General features: G+C 43.2%; 3 protein-coding genes across 3 annotated transcripts in view; 1 reads left to right on the top strand and 2 right to left on the bottom strand.

Moving 5' to 3' along the window:
* The window catches only part of HERC6 (HECT and RLD domain containing E3 ubiquitin protein ligase family member 6), a 94,780-nt gene that overhangs the window by 61,400 nt on the left and 7,227 nt on the right, over positions 1–26,153 (top strand). The window contains exons 35-45 of the mRNA XM_039540453.1: positions 286–469; positions 833–1,005; positions 2,411–2,509; positions 9,341–9,388; positions 11,199–11,300; positions 11,396–11,509; positions 20,199–20,342; positions 21,133–21,299; positions 23,255–23,321; positions 23,538–23,620; positions 24,502–24,685. Coding sequence (XP_039396387.1) covers positions 286–469; positions 833–1,005; positions 2,411–2,509; positions 9,341–9,388; positions 11,199–11,300; positions 11,396–11,509; positions 20,199–20,342; positions 21,133–21,299; positions 23,255–23,321; positions 23,538–23,620; positions 24,502–24,685 — 1,365 coding nt within the window. The remainder of the gene's footprint in view (positions 1–285; positions 470–832; positions 1,006–2,410; positions 2,510–9,340; positions 9,389–11,198; positions 11,301–11,395; positions 11,510–20,198; positions 20,343–21,132; positions 21,300–23,254; positions 23,322–23,537; positions 23,621–24,501; positions 24,686–26,153) is intronic.
* Positions 14,689–15,393, bottom strand: PIGY (phosphatidylinositol glycan anchor biosynthesis class Y). The gene has a single exon (XM_039540451.1). The coding sequence runs from the start codon at positions 15,364–15,366 to the stop codon at positions 15,151–15,153; it is 216 nt and encodes a 71-aa protein (XP_039396385.1). The 5' UTR covers positions 15,367–15,393; the 3' UTR covers positions 14,689–15,150.
* Positions 15,397–17,270, bottom strand: PYURF (PIGY upstream reading frame). Its single transcript, XM_039540449.1, has 2 exons — positions 17,025–17,270; positions 15,397–15,574 (listed from the first exon to the last, which is right to left on the bottom strand). Exons 1-2 carry the CDS (start codon positions 17,234–17,236, stop codon positions 15,433–15,435), a joined length of 354 nt encoding a protein of 117 aa, XP_039396383.1. The 5' UTR covers positions 17,237–17,270; the 3' UTR covers positions 15,397–15,432.

A 26,153-nucleotide genomic window follows, 5' to 3' on the forward strand; every position in this document is an offset into this window, starting at 1 on the left:
TCTAAGCTTGTTTTCCTAATTCAAACTCTCCCTGCTAGAGCAACAAAAACAGAAAGGGAAATTGACTAGAAGTGAAATTGATCAATCTGCAAAACGGTGGTGCAGAAGGTGTGCATTGTGCTCGGCACTATACAAACACAGAGTGTGAGATGGTGCTTGTCTCAAAGAGCTTACTGTCTCTAAATTGGCAGGCATATGGACAAGGGTGGAAGAAGTAATAAATTATGGCAAAACTCCACAGCATTTTTTAATTTCTCTTGTCCCCTTGCTCCCTCAATCCCCCAGATGATCTCTGCAGTTGAGAAATTGCTGTCATCGCTGTCTTCCTCTCCCAGCTCACCTGAAGCTCTCAGGCTCTACCTGATCATTCCTGTCCTTTTACGGGGGCAGGATAACATGTCTGACTGTCTTCTTGATCGGCTAGCAGCAGCCATCCTGAGTCTCCAACAAAAAGATCTGAAAGTTCTTGGTAAGGCCTATAGCAGTACCGCTGGATCACCTGAGTTCTTCAGCACTTTCTGGGGAGGGATGGGGGAAATACTTCCATTGACTTCAGTTGGGCCAGGATTTCACCCCAGATATTTTCTACAATGGAAAAGGGTTTTGACAAGCTGCTTATGCAGAAATACATGCGAAGGGATAACTTGTCTGGAGCAGTCTACAGATAAGAGCATTATATGAGTTTGAGATTTACTAGTTTAGTTTAAAACCAAGTGCTTTATTCGGTTCATTTAAAAACAAAACGAACTGCTGTTGTCCAAAGGACAGATCTTACTAAGGTCTATTTGTATGTTGTCTAAGGTAGAGATGTCAACAGTTGTTTTCTTTACAGAATCCCTGTGGTCAAATCTAGAAATACCCTTTTTCAAGGACCTAGTGAGCATGTATCAAAGGGTTTCCAGAATCAATTTATGTCTTTTCATCGAGCAAGCCAGAAACTCTGAAGAAGTTACCTGTGAACCACACTTGAATAGGACTCTGAAAATGCTGCAGATTCTTTACCAGGTAGGAAAGCATTTGGCTCTAGTGGGTTAGAAAATACACATATGATTCAAATATTTTTTCATGTATTTATTTCTTGAATTTATGAATACATGGCTTTCATACCAAGGGTGACCAGATAGCGAGTGTGCAAAATCAGGACAGGGAGTGTGTGTGTGGGGGGGGTAATAGGCACTTATATAAGATGAAGCCCCGAATATTGGGACTGTCCCTATAAAATCGGGACATCTGGTCACCCTGTTCGTACCTGAGGTACAATTCCTGATTACAGAGCAGAATACACTTTGTCCCATCTGTGCGAAGAGACTGGAACTGTAATGTTGCTTTGCCCCATTACCAGGCCCCATTTGCCCCCTACACAAGAATAACTGGCATAGGGGTCTGCAATCAGTGAGGCTGAACTCTATTTCCCTCTTATTCTTCCATTAGGGGCCTGCCCCATGTCTTGTGGGCCCCACCCCAGAGGCAGGTTGAAATGTGAGTGTGATGTTTGCTGGTTGCACTCTAATGCTGCAGAAGTTTTTTCACACTGATCAGCTGCTCTGAGGTCATAATAACTTGAATCCTCTGGAGAGCTAGGGGTTCTCTCCCCTTTTATTACTGTCCTGGATGTGCAGCATCACAGATTCCACCCCCTCTTCCCGTTTCATCCACCACTTTCTTAACTCTCTCTCAACAAGCCCGTGCACCAGTTCCAGACACACGACTTTCTGAGCACCTCCACTGGATTTGCACCATCGTTGGCATAGGATTTGGGGGCAGATGGGAAGTTGGAGGGAACTCGGGTAAACTTACACACTGAATCTTGGGCCTTAAATCATGGTGACCCTAAGCTAATACCTTTGCTGGAAGCCCTGGATTTGTTTGAATTAGCTCTGCTTGATTTTTATTTACTGACCTGATTAGAATCTGTTTTTCTTCTGATTCCTCCCCTGTCTCTCCATATTTGCCACATCTAAGTAAAAGGCCTTTCTTTGTCCCTCTCATCCCCATTTGGTAGAATTGTCTCCCTTGGGAAATCTACACTGTCATTCTAAGATACGGTGTAATGCAAAGGGCCTGATTCCCATTTACACTAAGGCCCCTTCTCCCATTCTCGTAGTAAAGAAGGGCCTTACGTGAGTATAAATGCAATATGTGCTCACTGCCAGAGCTGTGTAAAGGAGCTTCGGTGTAAAAGAAAATCAGGCCCGTGGAATTCTCAATTAATGCACAGAGTATACTACGATTCTTAGCTGAAGGGTTCTGTTTATTGTATTGGTTTTGCACTTCTGCCCGTGTACACTGCTTTGCTCCTTTGTGAAAAGTGCTGTGGTACATTTGCAATATAGTTCTGTTCTATAGATTGTGTTCCTAGCTCATAGGATCCGCTGGCTGTTTCCTTTTAACACTGTACGTATTGATGCAGGTGAATTCCAGTGCTGGTTTCAAAATACAAGAAAACAACTTCTATGTACCTGAAGTGAAAATGATTTGGGGACAGGATTGGGATTTGAATGAAGGACCAGTAAGTAGAACATCTTTCCAAAACTGCAATGTATTTTCTTGTTGTTATTCGGGAAGTTAGAGATATTGGTGCCAAATCCCTGGATCCAGCCCTTCTATCCCCAGTGCAGCTCAGAAAGCTTTACATCCTCTCCGGTCCATGGCTATTGGGCATTAGGCTGGCCCCGTTACACCATTCAGAACAGCAAGGCTCTTCTAAGTTGTGCCAGCCGCCCATGACATCCGAGGTTGTTTTGGCAGTCAGAGATCGACTGGGTGCAATCACCCCCCCAGCTACACCTCCTTTTCCATGGCCACATCCCCCCTTCACTAGAGGCTTGGGAGCAGAGTTAGCATAGGAGGAAACATTGGTGCTACATGATCTGGAGATTCCCACATGCCTGACGTAGCCAATCCATTGGCCAGTCATTGCAAAGCAGCTGCAATGGGAGCCAGGATCTGGCCCATTATATTTCTTCTTATTTGGGGGTTTATCCATTCAGAATTAATGGACTCTTATACAGTCCTTTGAAACTTTTCACCAGGAAGCCAACAGAACATTTTAATTTCCTTTGAGTCATGGACGGGAGCTACATAACAACTTCAAACAAATTTTCACTCCAGATTTTGTTTGTTACTGAGACCCGCTCTACAAACTAATTTGCACCTGTTTAACCAAAGGCATTGTTTCAGATTCTTGTAGTTAAATTGGTGCAAAGCCCATTTTTGAATGATATTAAAATTGACATAAGCCATTTTTAAACTGATTCAAGAGTGTCCACACAGGGCTTTGCACTGCTTTAGTTTAAATCAGTCTTATATTGGAATATGCAGAATCACATCTGGGAGAATCGGGTATGACTTTGGGTCTCATGCTGATTGGATGTGTATTCATTATGTCTAACTAGCAGCTATAATTCTGCACACAATGTTAAGTGTTTGTTACATGAGGCTGTTTTATAGATTTTCACCTTTTCTTAGCCATAGATTTAATCGGGTCTTGCCTTCCTCAGAGAATATGCCCTGATTCAATATATCACTGACTAGCCACTGATACAGCTGCATCAGGGCTGCCCCTAGCATAGATAGTGGGTTATACGCCATGATTTGCACTATGCAAGGGAAAGGTGCACCCGTGCCGATTACAGCTGCTTGTGGCTATCAATACTAGGGGTTTGCACTAGTTCAGCTACATCCATGGTTTGGCACCGATGGCTGAAATCCTCAGCATAGACCGGGTCTAAACTTCATCCTTGAGGTCTCTCTTGTCTTTATCTAATAGCGGACTTTGGTTTTGAGTCTCATTTGCTCTTAGTTTTCAGCGTTTGATGTCTGTTTGTTGTGTGCTTGCTGCTTGACTGAAGTATGCCGTGTGGTTTGTTGGAGGGCGGTGTGCTGAGCCTAGTGGCCTGCTCAGCAAGGCTGAGAGCGTCTTAAGGAGGCTTTGATCCCTAAGCCCTTTAGGACCTGTTAACTAGGGGGCAGGGTTACTCTCCCTCTCCGTTTAGGCCAACAAACACTCCCCCACCCAAAAAAGCTGCAGGAATATAAAAGAATGCAGGCAGAAGTCCAGCAGTAGAGTGGGGTCTATCCAGTTTATTGCATTGAATGTATGATTACCTGCCTGTGGGAAGGTGGCATATGTGTGCATTCGGTGCAAGGAGCTCATGGTCCTCACAGACTGAGTATGGGCTCTGGAGACCAGAGTGGCTGAACTGGAGGAGCTAAGGGAGACAGATAGGGACATAAATGAGATTTTCCTGGACAGTTTCCCCACAATCTGACAGCCTCTGTGCTATTGAGGGAGATGAAAGTCTTGGGGAAGGAGAACATCAAACTGGAGCAGAGGGAAATGATTCCATAGTTGGGACCCTCCTTCCAGATGATGTCACGGTATCCTCTTGCACTGAGGATACCTCTCTGGGAGAAGAAATCTCAGTTATTAGGAAGAGATGGCTAATAGTGATGGGAGATTTGATCATTAGAAATATAGATAGCTGGGTTTGTGATGACCTGGAGAACTGCCTGCCAAGTACGAAAGTTGTGGATCTCTCCAGACATCTAGACAGTCCTATGTGCAGTACTGGGGAGGAGCTGGTGGTTGCGGTACATGTAGGTACCAATGACATAGGGAAGGATAGAAGAGAGATCCTGGATGCCAAATGGAGGCTGTTAGGTAAGAGATTGAAGTCCAGGACCTCCATGGTAGCATTCTCTGAAATGCTTCCAGATCCACATGCAGGGCCAGCTAGACAGGGAGAGCTACAGGGTCTCAATGTATGAATGAGCCAATGGTGTAGGGAGGAGGTTTTAGGTTTTTAGCAACTGGGGAACCTTTTGGGAAAGGAGGAACCTATACAGGAAAGATGGGTTTTCCTAAATCACAACGAAACCAGATTGCTGGCGTAAAATTGAGAAGATTGTAGAGGAGCTGGGGGGAAGGGCTGAGGGCCGACAGGTACAGAGGACTGAGACATCCCTTAGAGGAGACTCTCTGTTAACAAGGATTCTCTATATCCTAGTAAAGATGAGAGGATAGAAGTTCATAGAGTACAGGTAGGAACTGAAGAGAAACAGTCAAATGAAAAAATGTCCCATTCAATTACATCACATGAAGGCAGACAACTAAAAAGTGACAAATTTTATAAGTATTTGTATACAAATGCTAGAAGTCTAAATACTAAGATGAGTGAATTTGAGTGCCTGATACTAAATGAGGATATGGATAAATAAGGATTAAATGAAGATTTTGATGCATCAGAGAAACTTGGTGGAATGATGATAATCAATGGGATATGGTAATACCAGGGTACAAAATATATAGAAATGACAAGAGTAGATTGTGTTGATGGGGGAGTGGCACTCGATGTGAAAGAAAGCATGGAGTCAAATATAGTAATAAATAAATCAAACTGTATCCTAGAATCTCTATGTATAGAAATTCCAAGCTTGAATAACGAGAGTGTAGGAGTAGGAATATACTACCAACCACCTGACCAGGATGGTGATCATGATCGAGAAATGCTCTAGGAGAATAGAGAGGCTACAAAAGTAGAAAACTCAATAATATTGGGGGATTTCAGCTATCCCCATATTGACTGGATACATCTGTCACCTCGGGATGGGATATTGAGATAAAATTTCTAGACACCATTAATATCTGCTTCTTGGAGCAGCTTCTCCTGGACCCCACAAGAGGAGAGGCAATTCTGGATTTAGTCCTAAGTGGAGCACAGGATCTGGTCCAAGAGGTGAATATAGCTGAACCGCTTGGTAATAGTGACCATAAAGTAATTACATTTAACATCCTTGTGGGAGGGAAAATACCAGTGAAGCCCAGCACAGTAGCATTTAACTTCAGAAAGGGGAACTACACAAAAATGAGGAAGCTAGTTAAAGGAAAATTAAAAGGTACAGTCATAATAGTGAAATGTCTTCAAGCCTCATAGAAACTTTTTTAAAACACCATAATAGAGGCTCAAATTAAATGTATACCCAAATTAAAAAACACAGTAAGACGACCAAAAAAGTACCACCATGGCTAAACAACATAGTAAAAGAAGCAGTTAGAGGCAAAAAGGTATCCTTTAAAAATTGGAAGTCAAATCCCACTGAGGAAACTAGAAAGGAGCATAAACTCTGGTAAGTCAAATAGAATTAGACAGACCAATAAAGAATTTGAAGAACAACTAGCCAAAGACTCAAGAACTAACAGCAAATTGTTTTTTGAGTATATCAGAAACAGCTGCCAAACAATCAGTGGGGCCACTGGACAATGAACATGCTAAAAGAGCACTCAAGGAAGACAAATCTGAGGAATTGTCCCAGATTGAGGTGTCAGTAGAGGAGGTTTTGGAACAAATAGATAAATTAAACAGTAATAAATCACCAGGACCAGATGATGTTCACCCAAGAGTTCTGAAGGAACTCAGATATGAAATTGCAGAACTATTAAGTGTGGTGTAACCTACCACTTAAATCAGCTTTTGTACCAGATGACTTGTGTATAGCTAATGTGTCACCAATTTTTTTAAAAGGCTCCAGAGGCGATCCTGGCGATTTCAGGCCAGTGAGCCTAACTTCAGTCCAGGCAAATTGGTTGAAACTATAGTAAAGAACAGAATTATCAGACACATAAATGAACACAATTTGTTGGGGAAGAGTCAACATAGCATTTGTAAAGGAAAGTCATGCCTCTCCAATCTATTAGAATTATTTTAGGGAGTCAACAAGCATGTGGACAAGGGTGATCCAGTGGATATAATGTACGCTGACTTTCAGAAAGCCTTTGATAAGGTACCACACCAAAGGCTTTTAAACAAAGTAAGCAATCATGGGATAAGAGGGAAGGTCCTCTCATGGATCACTAACTGGTTAAAAAATAGGAAATAAAGGGGAGGAATAAATGGTCAGGTTTTGGAATGGAGAGAGGTAAATAGTGATGTCCCCTAGGGGTGTGCACTGGGACCAGTGCTGTTTGACTTATTCATAAATGATCTGGAAAAAGGGGTAAATAGTGAAGTGGCAAAATTTTCAGATGATGAAAAATTACACAAGATAGTTAAGTCCAAAGCAGAATGTGAAGAGTTCCAAAGGGATCTCACAAAACTGAGTGACTGGGCAAGAAAATGGAAGATGAAATTCAGTGTTGATAAATGCGAAGTAATGGACATTGGAAAACATAATCCCAACTATACATACAAAACTATGGGGTCTAAATTAGCTGTTACCCCTCAAGAAAGAGATGTTTGAGTCAAAGTGGATGGTTCTCTGAAAACATCTGCTTAATGTGTAGCTGCAGGCAAAAAAGCTAACAAAATGTTAGGAACCATTAGGAAAGGGATAGATCAGTGGTTCCCAAACTTGTTCTGCCGCTTGTACAGGGAAAGCCCCTGGCGGGCTGGGCTGGTTTGTTTACCTGCCGCGTCCGCAGGTTCGATCGATCGCAGCTCCCAGTGGCCGCAGTTCGCTGCAAACCGCAGCCACTGGGAGCCGCGATCGACCGAACCTGCGGACGCGGCAGGTAAACAAACCGGCCCAGCCCGCCAGGGGCTTTCCCTGTACAAGAGGCAGAACAAGTTTGGGAACCACTGGGATAAATGATAAGACGGAAAATATCATATTGCCACTATATGAATCCATGGTACACCTACACTGTGAATACTGTGTGCAGATCTGGTCACCCTGTTTAAAAAAAGATATATTGGAGGTACAGAGAAGGGCAACAGAAATAATTAGGAGGATGGAACAGCTTCCGTAAGAGGAGAAATTAATAAGACTGGGACTTTTCAGCTTGGAGAACAGATGACAAAGGGGGGATATAATAAAGGTTTATAAAATCAAGACTGCTGTGGAGAAAGTGAACAAGGAAGTATTATTTACCCCACCACATAACACAACAAACCAGTGGTCACCCAATTAATAGGCAGCAGGTTTAAAACAGATGTAAGGAAGTTCTTCTTCACACAACGCACAGTCAACCTGTGGAACTCGTTGCCAGAGGATGTTGTGAAGGATGTTGCCAAAACTATAACAGGGTTCAAAAAGAATTAGGCTGTGTCTACACTGCCACTTTCAGCGCTAAAATTTTTGTCATTCAGGGGTGTGAAAAAACACACCCCTGAGCGACAAAAGTTTTAGCACTGAAAAGCGCCAATATAGACAGCGCTTTATCCCGGCGATAAAGCTACCACTGCTCATTCGGGGTGGATATTCTTTATCGCCGGGAGAGCTCTCCCCCGGCGATAAAGCGTGTCTACACTGTCCAGGTCACAGCGCTGCCCCGGCCACGCTGTAATGTGGGCAGTGTAGACATACCTTAAGATAAGTTCATGGACAATAGGGCCATCAGTGGCTATTAGCCAAGATGATCAGGGATGCAACCCCATGCTCTGGGTGTCATAAGCCTCTAACTGCCAGAAGCTGGGAATGGACAACAGGTGATGGATCACTTCATAATTGTCCTGTTTTGTTCATTCCCTCTGAAGCACCTGGCATTGGCCACTGTCGGAAGACAGGATACTGGGCTAGATGGACCTTTGGTCTGATCCTGTATGGCTGTTCTTATGTTCTTAGCAATGAACAAAAAACTATTTTGTCTTATCCAGCAATGAGTCATAGAAGTCAAAATGCACTATCATTTAAATACTGGTGAAAACCAGACTTGCTGATATCTAAAGTAAGGGGAGGAAGAGGGGAGGGACATAGAATATTTGCCTCCTCTTCTTGAACTCCAAATATATTCTAAATAATGTATTTTCAGTTATTGCCTAATATTGTTCATCATGTGGACAATGCACTTTACTGTAGTTTTTCCTCCTTAAATAAAATCTACTGGTTACACTTTCTAATCCAGTGACTAATCACATTGCAGTGATGCTTTTAGATAAGCAGTTCAGTCATATAGTTCAACTTCTGGTTCTATGAAGTAGTCATTAAAAAAACAGCAGTGTGATTACACTGCAACTGCGGTTAAATTACAAACAGTGTATTATGAAGCATAATGAAATTAACAAGGTAAGAGAAGGGAGCAAGGGAGGGGAGAGTAGAAATAATAACGAAGCAAACACTAAAGAACACACTGGCTGAGGTTTTTCCCTATTCAGCAGAGAAGCTAGTAACCAGTTTTTCTTTTTGATGTGGCATCTTGAATTAGACTATTTTGTATAATATCAATTTTTGAATATTTTCTAAAAGGTACCTATAATGATGAATCATTTTGCTAAATTTGTGCAATGGTTACTCAACGGTCCAGATGTTCACATTACTGGTACATAACTCATTCTTTTGTAGAGTGCTTTGGAGTATCTGAAGTATGAAAGGTGCTATTAAAACACCTATTCTCTTTTTTTAGACTTTTGAGCAGTGGATCAAAAACCAGAATTCAAAGCGTTTGGAAACGGTAAGCTATATTTCATATCCAATTAGAAACTGGCCTTTGGACATTAGCATTAAAATGTATTTCTTGTTGTCTCCATGAACTTTACAGGAACACTCAGTCATCCCAAAAAATCCCAGACCGTTAGTAGAGATGGTTCTGAGTGAAAATTAGTCATAAGAAACACAGTGATGCAAAATGTTTGGTTGGAACACAGAACCCACCAGAATTCAAGCTGGGTTTGGATTTTAGTCTTTTCAATAAACGTCTGCCTAAGTCTTTAAAGGTTTATCTGGCCTGAGCCCCACACCTCGTGCCCTACGCATACCCTTTCCTGACCTGTTTTCTTTGAGATGGGTTTGGGGTCTGACTCCCCCCAGCATCTCTATAGCGTACAGGTTCAGGGATTGACAGGGAAGAATTACTATCCTTTTCAATTCCTACACGAGGAGACACTGGGCTGGAAATAGTCCATCCTCTAGGGCATCAGGAGGAGGGAAATATTGGGTGTTTTCTTCTTGCAGCAGCTTTTACAAATAAAACTTAATTGTAAACCTCTGTTTAAAACCAAAAAAGGTGTAAAATGGGTTCATGTGTTGAGTATTCAACACTCACTTAATATTTCCGGTTTTTATATCTGTGTTACAGCAGTTTAATAAGAGCTCATCCACAGTGGTAGGAAAACATTGTGATGTTCTGCAGAGTATAACAGTTCATTAGAAATCTATACAAGCACTACATTTTTCTTTCTAGACCTTCCTAGTGTAAACTTATATGCTGTTATCTTTCTTGCTCTGCAGCTGGGGTGAGATAACCAAGAGAGGGATGTAATTTTTTTCATCCATGCATTCTCTTGGACGGTTATCTTTTCTAGCTCCTAAAGCCCCAATCTTCTAATTTGTTGTTGATTTCAAGGGGTTTCCATGATGATAAAAGGGTTGGCCCACACACAGCAAATGACAGGAGCAGGCTCAGCCTGTCCACAATAGTTTTGGAAGTATACCAGATTGAAACCTCCTGCCGTAACTTACCAAATAAATATTTGAGTAGGCATAGTTGCTATAGTGAGTGGCACAGTTCTCAAACCATTCAGATGTCTCCATACCAGCAGCATTTCTCACACATTTGCTGCAAATTTATTCATAAAATGGTCCAGTCTCAAAGACTGGGGTGTTGTTTTCAGATTTTGCAATTTAGGTGAAATCCACAAATATCAGTCAACCCTTGTGTTTATAACCTACACTCACTGTCGCCTTTTGTTGGTTAATATATTGCTTTGGAATGTTCATCATGATGCCTTTAATGATAGCTACCACTGAAATTTAAGAGTAGCGACAAACAGAATTGTGGGGAGCTGAAAACCTCTGCAAAAATTCAATAGATTTTGAAGAAAATATGCTGAATCTGAAAAAGCTATCTGGGAATTTCTACTGCCCATGCTCATTGCTGTAATTATAATGCCTAGGCCCAAATTTCAAAAGCAGCTTTCCGAAGTGTACCGAGTTTGCAAGTGAAAACCATGCATTTGAGCATGCAAAATGTGAAGGCCTGATTCTGATTTCAATGGGACTACTTCTGTAATGAGGTATGGTGCATTGTGAACAAGGGTGCAGAATATCAGGCTTTAGAGCTGAGGTACTCACAGTAGGGAACAGAACCTGTAAGTGGCTATTTTAACAGACAAATGGGGGATTTCACTTTTGGACGTTCCTTTTAAAAATACGGCCTTATGTACATAACATGACAGAGGAACAACTGACAATCCAGCTTGTCTTTATCGCAGTGATATTTTAAATACATTTTCCTAATTGAAAATGAAACTTTGTCATTTCAGAGGGCTTTGTTGAAACTGACTGCATACCCTTGCATCTTTGACATGCAAGATAAGATTGTGGTTTATGACATTGACCGCCAAATTCTGTTCGGGATATATAGCGTACGTATTGCCAAAGTCAATGAGGTTTTTTTTTAAACAATTTAAAAACCAAAAGAATGTAAAGCTTGTAACACATTGTCTATTCTGTTTTGTAGGAAAACTCTTTCCTGGTGCCATGGTTTTTAGCGATCAGAAGAGCACACCTTGTGGATGATGTGTGGCAGAATTTAAGGAGCGCAGCACCTAAAACATTTGAGAAATTCTTGAAAGTAAGAAATCAAGCTTGATTATTTTGTTACCTCTGAGTATATTGCTCTAGAGTACCTCGCCTTTAATATAGCTAATAACCAACAAAGAGATTTTTCCAGCATTCAGCAGGCATTTTAAAATCCAGTTAAAAATGAAGAAGGGAAAAATATCATGGAAATTACTTAAAAGCAAGTTCCATGTGGGCTAGAATTAACTTCTCGTTCTTGGCATCCCTGTAATTAAGCTTTGTGAGATTAAAGCAAGTGGCTAATACAAATACCCAGTGAACGGGTGAGAACCAAGTCTTAGGACTTATCTACATGGTGTGGTATTGCGCACTACAGGGGTGGAGTATTTTATAAAGCACAGGAATGTGTTGCGTATTAGTTAGTCTGGGTACTCCCTGGTAGTGCACTTCAACATAGTTATGTTTGAAACGACAGTGTTAAAGTGCACTACAAGAGAACCGTTAGTGTGCAAAAGCAGGGTCTACAGGGACCAATTAACACACAACACATTTGTGCACTGTAGAAAGCACAGCCACGTATAAGGCATTACCCCACCATGGAGACAGCCCTTAGCCAACCAGTGCCAGCCATCTTAACTTAAACAGGAGCTCCCAACTGGACAGAGAGACAGCTCTGATGTTGAGACAGAGAATGGTGGTAGCAAAAGTGACTCCTCTGCATGAGCTAGACCGTACATGTACAAATTGTCCTTATGCATACCATTGCCACCGTGATGTAAAATGCAAGAGGGTAAGGATGAAGGAGCAGAAAACTCTCCCTATGTAACTTTTTAGCTTAGGTTGGAAATGTGCTTCCATTTACAGCTCAGTAACAAATATCTATCTCCATGTTAAAATTGAAGAGTAACATCTGTGTGCTGGATACCTATCTGGGTAGTGAGATATATATACACGTTCCTGTAAAGTGCCTATCTAAGCCTGTGATTCTGGCTGGTCACATATATGGGCACTCAGAGCCATCCCTTGGGTACGGTGAATCGGGGTGACCGCTGGGGTCCCCGCAGGAGGCAGCGGGGAGGTGAGGCGAATGAGGAGGCGAGTGGCAGCTGGGCAGGGGTGAGGAGCCCCCCTACCAGAACCTCCCCCTCACGCCTCTCTGCACTACTCTCCCCTCCCCACCAGCACCTCCTGCCCACAGGCAGCCCCGCTCCCTCTCAGTACCTACCGTGGATCAGATGTTTTGTGGCGTCAGGAGGGGAGAGGAGTGAGGGTGCAACGTATTCAGGGGAGGGGGCAGAACTGGGTGAGGAAGAGGTGGGCCGGGCAGGAAGAGGTAGGGCAGAAGGGACAGGGACGGGGCCTGGTCAGAGCACCCTCCCTCCCTCCCAGCAGATTGGAAACTCAGCACCTATGTCCCGGGCCCCGCAGCCCCCTAGGGACAGCCCTGTGGGGGCTGGTTAACATTGGTTATGTCTTCTAATGGGGAGGGGGGAAGCTATTCCTTGCATTGGGATGGAGACAGTGACCTGTGGGTCTTGTCTATAACTAACTACTATGACCCTAAGTAAGATGGAGTCACTTGTACAAGTTGACAGAACAAATACAGCAATAAATCAAAGAATACAAGTCTACCAGATTCATTCTTTGTTACCTCCCTGCCCCTCAAGTCTAACTCTGGGAAACAAGAGCTGGCCTCCCCCCCCCCCCCCCCCTTTGGATAAAGCACATGATGACAGCAAACCATGACACTACCAAACACTATGAGGTAAAGAGGAAGAGAGGAATCAGGTAGCATATTTATCCTATTTTCACAGAGTCTGTATTTAATTGGATGGTAGTTTACATACATGAATTTATATATAAACAAACCAAACTACAGGTAAATATTCTTAAAGACTTAGTTACTGAGAAATCAGAAGACAGTAATAAGATGCTCTAAGGAAAAGCAACTAGTTATAATCTGGGAGGGCAGACAGTATTTTTGATGTTGCTTAATGAAGCAAAGCTGTAGGCAGGGCATTGGATGCTGTAAGGCGTGGAATAAACGGCAGAGTGAACCTGCGTGTTCACACTGCTGAGGTAGACGCAGGGTGGGAACCGCTGGCAGGGAAGAAGGACCACCACCAAAAGAAAAAAAAATTGGGTAACAAGGGTTGTTGCATTTGCTGTGTCTCGTGGCGTGGATTTGATAACCAGAGCACTCCAGTGCGTAGTGCTGATGAGTTTGGAACATAGAAGCCTATATGACTCTATGATCCTGTAGTGAGATCTATGCAGATCCTGATCCTGGGCCTGTGCAGAGCTCCATTAAAGTCCACTACCCAGATTTCCTGCAAGGTCAGGGCCTTATTCACTCATCCATCTAATTGTTTTTTCATTATAGTTGGTGCCAGACCAACATAAATGGAAACTGAAGCCTCCTTTGTAATTACATGATGGTACAGCAGAAACAGCAGTTATACAGTCATCTCCCATGCTGTGCCATCTCATCCATGGTGTGCAGGAGGCCATCTCCAATAGGGACAGCAGCAATTAGTCTCTGTGGCCAAGTCAATTCTTGGCCCCTAGTGCTGGTCATGGAGATGACTTGTGTTGGCCAGACACTGGTTTGCCTGGCCACCACTTTCACAAACAGCAGATTACCCAGCAGCCATGAGGAGGTGACCTAGCCGTGAAGGAGTACTCCATTGGGTAGTGCTAATATGAGTTTGGAAAACAGAAACCTATGAGACCCTATAATCCTGTAGTGAGATCTAACAGCAAACAATGGATATTTTACCAGGCCAGATTCTGAGCCCTGCTCTGCTCCCTTTGTACTGCATTTCCCCAGACAGCATAGATCTGGCAAGGGGCTGGGGAGAGGGTGTGGTTGCTGCATGCCACACTGCTATCCCCAGCTGGTAGGGACCTTTGCCAGTTGGCACAGATTCCAGGAGCCCCCCCGGCTACTATCCCATGAGGAGCTGGGCCAGCTCTGCTATCCTGGCAATCATCATAATGCCTATTTCAGTAATGACAAATGCCGTCTTCATTCCCCCTATGATTTAAATAGCGACATTACTTTTCACTTCCCCATCTAAAATTAGACCTAGAGCGTTACAGGTGCATTAATGGATGCCACCTCCAATGTGGCTGCATTTCAGTAGTGACCGAAGAGCTCCTGGTACCGAGTCTGCAAAGCACATGTGGATTCAAGTTTGATGTATTATACTCTTTATTTCCATAGCACAGTAAGACAAATGCATTCTACTGCAGACATCAGTTCAAACCATCAAGGCAATTACTGAATGACAGTGCTGCTCCTTGAAAGAGGCATAGTGAAACTCACCATAACCTATTTAAAATAATTCATCTCAATCAGTGCACAACGTTTATTCTTAGCAAAGAGACACAACACCTTTGATGGGCTAATAGCGTAGCCTTACAACACACCCCTGGGTTTTGATGGGATACACTGACACAGAGGAGGAACAAGAGACAATGTTGTTTAATGATCTCTCTCGGCAGTAATGAGGCCATTGTGCATCAAGGCTTGTGCAGAAAGTTACATTTTCAGGTGTCATTGGGAGATTAATAAAGACCACCGCTAATGCTAGGAGACCATTGCAATTGCACAGGATATAATATTAGGGTGCGAGTAGGCCACAAGGTTGGCAAGTCTACTTTTGTGGTGCCGTCCAAGCTTTTGCCACCTTAGTTGTGTCTAAAAAGTTTAATACCCATCCAGGTCCAAAGGTGAAAGAACACATAAACCGGTATGGTAACAGGAAGCAGCAGACTGTAGAAACACAAGCTGGTTGTGCTGGTGCAGCCCTCGGGGAACTTTTCATCCACACTGGCTGAATAAAACAGACCAGCTAAGGACACCAGTGGAACAAGTACAGTTAGTGTAGGCAGTGACAGGAACATTTTTCCTCCCTAGTTACTGTAGGCGCAGGTTAGTCTTCAGGTTTTGTTTTTAATGATAATAGCTATCTAGGTTTGCTTTGGTTCCTCATCCTGGGCCTTTCTGTCAATCATCCTTGCAGCCTGAGGGATCATATTAGGAATGCCATCAATGACTGGATAGGCGATGCCCAGCTCTTTGTTAATTAGTTCATTGGTGGATGCTTCATACCTGGTCAAAAGATTTAAAAAAACTGAACAGGAGATACAAAGACCTGGGTTGTTAAATCTTTTTTTTTTTTTTTTTTTTTAAGAAGGGGTGCAAGGGGGAGGGTGAAAGACAACTGAAACAAACATCTCAACAGAAGTATGTAGCTGGAAACTATGGAACTAGTAGAATTATCGTAACAGAAAGTAGCCAGGACACATTCTCAGAGCAGGAAATCATGCCTTCAAATAAAGATACTATTTAGAATGGAGGCAGGGTGTGACTCTTCATTACAAAATTTATAACATTTAAATTATGAACATGAAAACTCTCCTTAAGTGCTTGGGCACCCTACAGCAGTGCAGCTGAGAACTAAGATTTTGTGTAGAAAATGCCATTCAACTCTGTTGTACTTTACAATTATGTCCTCAAGGCTATTCACGGGGTACTTTATGATTGTGTGTCTGCAATGGAGAAGGTGTAAATATAAATTGTGGCAAACCATAGCTTCCACAGAGCACATGTGCTTCTCATGAACCCTAGAGGTTAATAAAAAAAATAAAAAAATAAATATATATAAATCTCCTAGAACTGGAGGGAAGGGAGAAAGGTCATGAGTCCAGCCCCCCCCTGCCTTCAGCAGGAGACCAATTGCCCCAGATCCCTAAGTGGCCCCCTCAAGAATTGAACTCACAATCCTGGGTTTAGCAGGCCAATGCTCAAACCACTGAGCTATCCCTTCCCCCACTTTCAGTTCCCACCTTTTGCTGTATTTCTGTTAATTTTAGTATATATGAATAGCACGCCCATGGACAGAAATACCGGTAGGTTACAAATGGAGGGAGAGCGTGATTGGGGGACACACACACACACACACACACACACACACACACACACACACACACACACACACACACACACACACACACACACACACACACACACACACACACACACACACACACACACACTCTCTCTCTCTCTCTCTCTTTTCCATTGTAACTTGCTTCCCCCCCCCCCCCCTGCAGATACACAGTTCAGTTAATGAATAGCTGCAGAAAATTGGAAGTGAGTGACCTGCCAAGATTTACTCCTCGGATGGTGTAGGTGCTCGTTCAGATTAACTTTATGGCTGATTTTAAAACCAGCTCCTTTTGTGATGAAAGGCTATTGCTGTGCTTTTCACCAGGGCAGTGAAATTTCACTCCTGTTTTGAAATCAGCCTCCAGGCAAAATAGTCACTGTTGGTTAAAATCTCTCTAAAGAAGGAGTGTGGGGGGGCCCTTAGCTGAACTCCGGAAGTTCAGAGCGGGGTGTGTTTGTGGGAAGGGGGGGAGGAGAGAATATTCCCCCCGGGCAGGAATTACTGGGCAAGGCTCTGTGGCCGGCATCGTGCAGCAGCTCAGACTAGATGATCACAAGGGTCCCGGGGAAGCGCTCTGCACCCAAGAGCGGGGAAGGAGGCTGGCCTCACCTCAGCGGTTTCTTGGAGAGCGGGCAGACCAGGAACTCCAGCAGAGCCGGGTCGAAGGCCTTGGGCTGCTCCTGGCCCTTCTGCCTGTCCGAGGCGTGTCTCCGGGCTGCCCCCGGGACTGGTCTGTTAGCTGCAGCGCCTGCTCCCAAAGGCTGCGGCTGCCTGCACAGCAGCACAGAGGCTAGGGACCTGCTCACATACCGTCCTCGCATGGTCCTGCTCAGCCACCCCCAGGCCTGCTGCTGCTGTGTGCTGACTCACAGGCCAGCCTCCTCCCTCTGCAACCAGTTCCTTCCTGTGCTGGCACCAGAGAGTCCCTGGGCAGCCTGGCTGCTTGCACTTGAGTTCCTAGTCATCAGCCAGTGCTGCATTGCTCTCAGCTGTCCCAGCCATGCCCCCACTCCCCCCTGCTTTTCTTGAGCTGTGTTATTTATAGCAAGTGCTCTTTCCTTGATAGCAATTCATCTTTCCTTTCAGCCCACGCTAGATGTATTCAGTTCTCACTGTCACTTGGCTCGCCACACTATCAGCTAATTAAGCTATTTCGCCTATGGCTTGGAATGCAGAAACTGTGGTTACTATTTTTTAAATACTTGGAGACTCTCCGATACTATGGTGGAGGTACTACATCAGTACCCTAATAGATTAATGGATCAACAGATGTAGTAATTTAATCTCATTCTAAAACAAGGAGGAGTATAAATCTGTTAGTCTTTAAGGTGCCACCGGACTCCTCATTGTTTTTGTGAATACAGCCTAAGATACTTAATCTCATTCTAAGCATTTCCCTTAGCAGTTCAACCATGTCTACAAACTGAGGCTACAGCTATTTGTGCACCTATAGGAAAAGTTAAGCTCCCCTAGAGCTGACAAATTGTACTCATGTGGAGGGGTTCGGGAGACTCCCTTGTTGGGAGTTAATTTTTAGTCTATTTTTATTTTTAAGCTCACTGTGATGAGGAAAGGATTTGTTGAGTTGATTTCAGTGGGACACTGGAATTTCTTTTGAAATCTCACTTGTTCAACATATTCCAGCTTGACTGCTCTAAACCTTTGTTTTCAGAGATTTATCACTTGCTCAGGAAAAAATGGTTCCAGTGGGAAACTGGAAAAAAGAGAATCTAGGGTGTTTTAAACTCAATTAAAAAACTAAAGAAAGAAAAACAAACAAAAATACCAAATACTTAGTGCCTAATGTCATACAAATAATAAGACAAAAAATATTACATTTTGGCAAGTGAGCTTCCCCATAGCCCGTATTTTGACCCGAATACCTGCTGACATGCAGAAAAAAATCTAAACTCCCCAAACTGTGTCAGCAAATGCCCCAGACAGTGCAGCACTTGTTTTGATGTTTGATGTCACAGAGCTGCCCTGCCAGAAGAGGGCACTCTACAAAATAGTTCAGTAATAGGTAACTGAAGCACATGGAAGCCACATGTGCTTTCAAATGTGGACACGGCCACTGGATTTTCCACATGCTATTTACTGCTGCTATGATACAACAGGGATGGAGCAGCAAAACACAACTGGGAGGTGAAGTGGAGGAGCAAAGAGGGGAAGGGAACACAGGGGAGAGATTGGAGGAGTAGAGAAGTAGATTGGAGAAGTAGAAAAATGCATTGGGGAATAGAATGAAAGAACACTTCAAAGAAAGCACACCGCAAGAGAAGACTGGAGAGAGAGAGAGAGAGACTGTATCAGGCATGAGAGAGCACAGAATAATGGGAGTGGGAGCCTGAATTTATTACAGATGTTCCCGGGGACATTTCCTTGGATTCTTTTTCACTTTACAAGTTGGGGCCTATGTGACTGCTACACATGCTCTTATTTTTTTTTTTTCATAAGAATGTCTAATGCTCATTTTAAATTAACAAAGTAGTATATTTATTTACACAACAGTCGGGCTTAGCTGTTCAAGCAACTCCTAGCTGGGTAATTATCCCTATCCAGGGGTTCTGAGATTATCAGAAACCATGACCCAAAAGATCGCGTGATTTATTATTATCGCTAGAGGGGCAAGAAGGAATTACAGCTTTATACAGCAATCCACATTTGGGGAGTATAAAGTTTTCTGAGACCCGATATACAAATGATGCAGAACAGTAAATGCATATAATTTTATTTTAATGGCATTGTGTGTGCATGTGTGTTATATATAACAAATATCAGGGGTTTTAATGCAGATACGGCCAATATTTAATTCATAGCATTAAAATTAGGTAGTAGCAAGTGATTTCCACTAGATGGTGCTATGCTGTTTATAGAATAAGGTTTAAGCCCAAGCTTCTATGGTTTCCAATGTTATAAAACTACCAGTAGTGTTTTCTGTAAGTGAATGTATTGTTCTTGAAAGGGGCAAATTTGCAGTGTGGCTTTATGCACAGTGCCCGCAGTGTGAATAAGCAGGAGACAACTATTTCCAAGGCTAAGTGAGTGTAGAACATTACCAAGTCAGAATGATAACCTTTTCCACCCACTGGGCCCTGGTGTAAATAACTGCACAGGTTACAGATACAGATCCTGCAGGTGAAATCCTGTCCCTATGGAAGTCAATGGAAGTGTGGGGTCAGGATTTCACCCCTCATGCATACTAACATTCAGGTGTGGCTTATTGTCATTAAAGTGGGTGTCTGTCTGGCATCTTTCAACAGCACTAAGAGCAAATATTGGTGAAGCAAAGTAACCTGTGAAAACTGGGCAGGGGAGGAATTAGAGTTTGGGATTTAAGGATAAAGATCTGATTTGTCAGATTATGGTACCGGTACTGCCAACTTCAAGCATTCAAAAAAATCACGAGTCAGGCCCTCAAAATTATTAAGTCTCACAATAAATTTATGACTGTTGACAACACTGTGGTATCACTTATACCTTTTCCTCCTTCTATCTCCTGTCCATTGTAACAGACGATGATCATTCAAGGGTAAACACACGGAGCGTTTCATGCTGAGCAGCCGCTGCAGTTATGGGTATTCAATTTGTTATTGCCACTTCTGGAAACAAAGGCCCCAATCCTGCAATGTCATATGCATTGACAGTCCCTTGCACCTGCGTCAAGCTCATTGCAGCTTTCAGGGACCAAGTAACTGCCTAGTGCTGGGAGGAGTTGTGCAAATAATCATTTTGGTATGGACACGAGCAGTGATTTTGTTGGGGTCTTTTGGGGCTATTCAGGTGCTGTTCGTTGGAGAACAAGGTATTGATGATGGAGGGTTGTCCCAGGAGTTCTTCACTATCATTACAAGGGAACTGTGTTGTCCAGAAGCACAGATATTCAGACATTTTGAGGACTCCAAGCTGATTTGGTTCCCCTCCCAGGTGAGTTATTAAGATGATACTATTTTTTCACCTCACTTTCAAAATAAAAGTCTTCTAGCTGGTATTTCCCCATATGACTGTCACCCCCCTTCACGTTTTTATGAACTGGGTCATCCTCTGGGTCATGTCTTCTGTGAGAAACAGAAATGCTGCAGGTCTCCCTGTGCGCAGTGCTTAGATGCCACTGAGCAAGCTCAGCCTCCATTAGGGGAAATCCTGGAGTTCCACCAACAACCAGATTCTCAGTTAAAGGAGTTTCCAGTTCATATTTTGGGCCTCAGAAATGCTTGCTCCTTTAAATAACAGGCATAGGGTTCTGTATGGATGCAGTTACTTCTTTCTTTATGCTTAGGGCATGTTCTCTGCAATCAGGAGGTGTGATTGTAGGACATGGAGACAAACATGAGCTACTTTTGAAGCTAGCTTGAGTAACAATCGCAGTGAAGCCACAGTGGCACGGACTAGCCCTGTCTGCCCAGGACCCTGGGCATATACTTGAGTGAGTGTCATCTGCAGCTTCACGGCTATTGATACTCAAGCTAGCTTTGGTCTAGTGAGGTCAAAGTTAGCTCAGGTGTATCGACATATGCTGTAATCACACCTCCTAGCTGCAGGTTATGAGCTATAAGAACATGTAAGTGACTTGCCCAAGAACTCAGCAGCAGAATGATGAATACAATTCACGGATCCAGATGCCCAGTCCCCTGCCTCTAGCCACTAGCCACACTCCCTCCCCACTATCTATAATAAAAAGTCAGTAATCAGGGGTTTGTTTTGTTTTTTAAACTAGGTACCAGGAAGCGAAGACACCTTTTTCCTGATTGGCACTCTGTTTGGAATGGCACTGTATAACATGAAGATCGCTCCCTTTCATTTCCCCCTAGCTCTGTACAAAAAGTTGCTGGATATTCCACCCACTCTAGAAGATTTAAAAGAGCTGTCGCCTACAGAAGGGAGGTATGATGAAACAATTTCCCAAGCTTTGTGCCATGAAATAAAAGAGGGGGAGGGAGTCTCCCGCTAAATGCAGTTATTCAAGTACATGCCTTCGATGAACCTATAATACCATACTGCTTTTGATATGATAATTCTAGGGCATGGACATGCTCCAGAGATGAGACACTCAGGGTACGTCTGCCCTGCAAGTGGATTGCTCCCTCTGTCGACTGATCATGTCCACATTGGGGACACCATCATCGACAGGGTGAGCAATGCACCGTGGGTATGTATCCCACAGTGCAGTGTTGTGGGAAGGACGAGCGCTGATCCCTGGGCATCTTGGGATTCTCTCCGAGTTCTCCCACAGCCCCTCAGCGGCCGAGAGCAGCATCACGTGAGCTCCCCGTGCTGAGGAATGGCAAAGCAGCCCAGCAGTCTGTCCCCCTCCCCCTGCAGCAGCAGTCTGCCTGCTGCTGTGTTCCTAGCGCAGGGCAAACAGGAGCATTCCAATGATTTGCTCTTTGTTCCCCAAACGAGCAGCACACAGATACTTCCTGGAGCTTTGAAAGGGGCTGGGCGCATGCCTGCAGGGCAGCAGAGATCAAAACACTGAGCAGAGCAATCAGGGCAGGCATTGTGGGATACTGCCTGAAGCCAGTTCTGTTGACAAAACAAGCAGCAGTGTCTACACTGTCTCTTTGTCGACAATAAAGGGAGGGGAAAAGACAAAAGTCTCTCCTAGGGGTGGACGTTTTTTGTTGCCAAAACTGGGTGTTTTTCGCGACAAAGGTCCCATTGTAGTGTGTGTGCTCTTGTTGTTTTGTTGCCAAATGGCAGTTTTTGGTGACAAAACTTGCCAGTGTAGACAAGCCCTAAGACTGTTGTTGGCTATAATTTAGACCTGGCTGAAACAAAGATGCATCTCATCTAATAGTCCCCTGATTGGCGGGTTATATATTTCTGTTGTGATTCCATTTTAACCAACTTAAATGTTTAGTATAACAGAAGTATTTCTCTATGCTGTGATCATGTCAGATCTGAGAAACTAAGCTTTGGTTGCGTTAGGCTTTGAATAAGAGATTTCAGCTATGTACAGCAGGAGATGGTGGTGGTGATTCAGTAAATAGCGTTCTCTTCAATTCAATTTTGAACCGATGTCCTATCATCATAGATGGGGATACTGTGGTGCTCGTTCTGGCTGAGAAGTCAGAGACCAGGATCACAAAGATTGCATGGCAATTTATTTTGTTCGTTTTTTTAATAGCATGTCTATTAACTCCAGTGTCTTGGACAGGTTCCAACTTGGTTACTTGCATTCTGCCTACCCAACCTCCTCCCCCTGCTGGTTCACTTCTGATTTCACTAACTTGCACAGCACTTATCACCATGGCAACTAGGTGCTTCACACAAAAATTAAAAAAACAAGCAAAGCATGAATTACATCAGTGAACCAGATTACTAAAAAAATCTTCACTTCCTGTCTTAAATTGCTGTGTGGTGCCGCTCTGCACTACAAAATAGTTCTTCTCTACCATCCCCCTGGTCCATGATGGAATTCTCTTTACTCAGTAAACATAGCAGCCGCAGGCCTTGATTCTGCACTCACTTACACGTGTGATTAACCGTCAGTGGGACTATTCACGTGTGTAAGGTTATTCGCATATATAACTGTAGCATGGAGGTCCGCGGCCCCAGCCCTACAATGACCTGGGTGCAAGCTGACCCATACATCTGCATGGAATTCCTTTAAAGTCAGGGGGGCTCTGCTCAGGCCACATGAAGCTCATTGCTGGATCAGGCCTGAAGTTTATAGACCAGTTGTAGACCAATTTGTGGGTCATTCGGAATGAATGGTGCTAGATAAGGTGTAAGACATAAAATATGTGTATATGTACGGAATTAGAAAATATTTTGCTAACTTGCACTAACAACATTATTTAGAGTCTATTTCCGTATTGCTTCTTGTCTGACAGGAATCTTCAAGAAATCCTGGATGAAGACTATGATGACATCCTTGAGAACATGATGATCGATTTCACAGTAAGCCATTATTGTCCTACTTACGGGCCCAGCTCTGCAAACACTTATACACAGAGTAACTTGGTTCATGAGTGGTCCCACTGAAATCAACACAACTGATCATATAACTTAAGTCCTCACCTTGATAAGTGTTTGCAGTATCAGGCTCTGTGTAAAGAATAAGAATGGCAGGTGTAGCCAGCATTCCGTTTTTTACTTTGCCTTTGACTGTTGTAGATAATGAAGGAACAAGATGGATCTATAGTTTCCATCGAACTTAAAGAAAATGGTGCAGACATTCCAATCACAAAGCATAACAGGTAGTTCTCTCTCTCTCTCTCTCTCTCTCTCTCTCTCATACACACACACTTTTCTTTAAGCATTTCATGTTTTAGTTTCTGTCTTGGAAGAGGTATAGATTTTTATATATATATATATTGGTTTTAAACTTTAAGATTTTTCTCATGAGCGAAGTGTTTGTTACATAGGACAGAAAGTTAGTTGGAAGTAAAAGTCCATTAACCTTACAGTATATCAGGGATAACCTCAACACAGCGGTAACTGGGAGATGATAGTCTTTGGTCTGTGTTATGCAGAAGATCAGAAATGGTCCCAACTGGGGTTAAAATCTCTGAATCTGAAAGCCGTATTTATAATGTTTAAAATGGGTAGAAGGTATAGAGCTACCATTCCAGTGAATTATTCCTATCACAAATAAAAAGAAGACTCAAACTGAGTTAAACCTGTGTAAATCCAGAATAATTCTGTTGACTTCAATGGGAGTTACTCTGGATGTATACCACTGTAAAACAGCAGAACATGGACCAGGGATCTGTGTTCATAAATGTGCATACAGCACAAAATAAGGAATACCTACCATGTCTTACTCGGGGGCCCTTGGCTACTACTAGAATATAAATAATTAATAAGTATGACCTTATAATGTATAAAAATAGCATGGAAAATGCATTCATGGGGGTGAGTGAATTGATGGTCATTTGCAGTGGCCATTACTGTTTGTTTATGTACACAAGTAATCCTAATGAACTCAGTGGGATGGCTACACATGAGCACAAAGGTTCTTGCATGTGTTGGATTAAGGCCACATTCAGGAATGAACTATTGCAGGTTTCCCCTTTAAAGTCTCACTCTGTTTCACTAAAAGCAAGAAATCAATAGCATTCGGTTGATATTTCTGCAGGAAAGAATACGTCGATGCATACGTGAATTATGTGTTCAATGAATCGGTAAAGAAGCCGTTTGAGGATTTCAGGAGTGGGTTTTTAAGAGGCTGTCCAGCTAAAAAGTGGAAGCTCTTCCTTCCTATCGAGTTCCTGACTGTTTTCCGTGGACATACAAAATATGACTGGAAGCTGCTGGAAGAGGTAATGCAGTCCAGCAGAGCATGCGCCTGCTTTACTTGCTGAATATAGGTTCTCTGCCTTTGTTCTTTTGTTGAGTACAAACCTCATGAATGAGGTTCAGGGGCCTGGTAAGAGATGAGGGGCTTTTCACTTAGGGTGACCAGATGTCCCGATTTTATAGGAACAGTCCCGAATTTTGGGCCTTTTTCTTATATAGGGGCCTATTACCCCCCAACCCCGTCCTGATTTTTCACACTTGCTGTCTGGTCACCCTATTTTCACTTTGGTTCACACCAATGCCCCAATGTATTGTTCCTAGTGGCTACTAGTCATTTTGGAGCTAAACAGGTTGATGATATTCCTTTAAATTCTTTTGGGTTGTGCTGTTGTCTCATTTTTAGTGCTCTGTAGCCAAAGAAACATGATCTGGAGGTCCATGCTGCAGCATACAGCACCAAGCATGCTTTGGGCACTCAAAGTAAGACCATAGAAGAGTGGTGCCTCTGCTGACTATGCATATGTACAGCACCGAGCACAGTGGGGCCCCAGTCATGGCAGGGGTCTCTAGGCATTACTGTCATACAAATACTAATAACAATTTTCAGAGCTGCACCTGTTACACCCTTGTTGGAAATTTGCCCCATATGAAAGAGGCCGCTTCGGTTTTCCTGGTACCACTTCTTAAGATTTAAAAAAAAACACACACAAGAGAAGAATTAGAGATGGGCATAAAGCAATACCTCAGATCTGACCTGAGTCCTTCCCTCCCACCAACTTCAAGCTGCGAAGTGGGCATGTTAGAAATCCATACCCAGATCTGGATCTGAGATGTACTACACTCCCCTCTCTAGAGCTGGTTGAGGCAGACCCTCGCTTAGAATGCCCTGAACTTCTGTGTTAGTGCAGGGGTGTTAAAAATCTGAATTTGGCAGCTAGGGCCTGTATGTGGGAGGGTGGAAGTGCTGTGCGAAGAGATGCCCCAAAATGGAATCCATCGTAGCAAATAAGTCCATCATGGCAATATTAAAATGTAAGACAAACATTTGATACAGTTTTTCCATTCTATCTTAAAATAAGTATTTAAACAGCTGGGATTACAGGGATCGAATCTTGGAGTCGCCTTGTGTCCCCAGAATAAAGGATTAGAGCCTTTTATCTTTCTTATGAGCCAAAGCCTGAGTCATTCAGGACCAAGTTTTCCCTCAGTTCTACCCGTGTAAGTAAGCCCAATGGCCTAAATTCATCTAGTTCTCTGTTACTCTGCACCTTATGTAGTCATTTATACCCATGCTAAGTAGATGTAAACACTTTCATTGTGATTTGGTGGCACTGTGCCTGACACCCCATGTAGTACAACCTGGGGGCAATCAGGAAGTAGACCCACTGGAGTTACAAAAAGTGGAAACTAGGTCAAATTACAAAGGATGAATATAAAAAAAAACCAACACCACAAAAATATAAGGAGAAAATTAGAAAGACCAAGGCAAAA

The sequence above is a fragment of the Mauremys reevesii genome, linkage group 5, assembly GCF_016161935.1.
Source record: "Mauremys reevesii isolate NIE-2019 linkage group 5, ASM1616193v1, whole genome shotgun sequence".
NCBI classification, from domain to species: domain Eukaryota; kingdom Metazoa; phylum Chordata; order Testudines; family Geoemydidae; genus Mauremys; species Mauremys reevesii.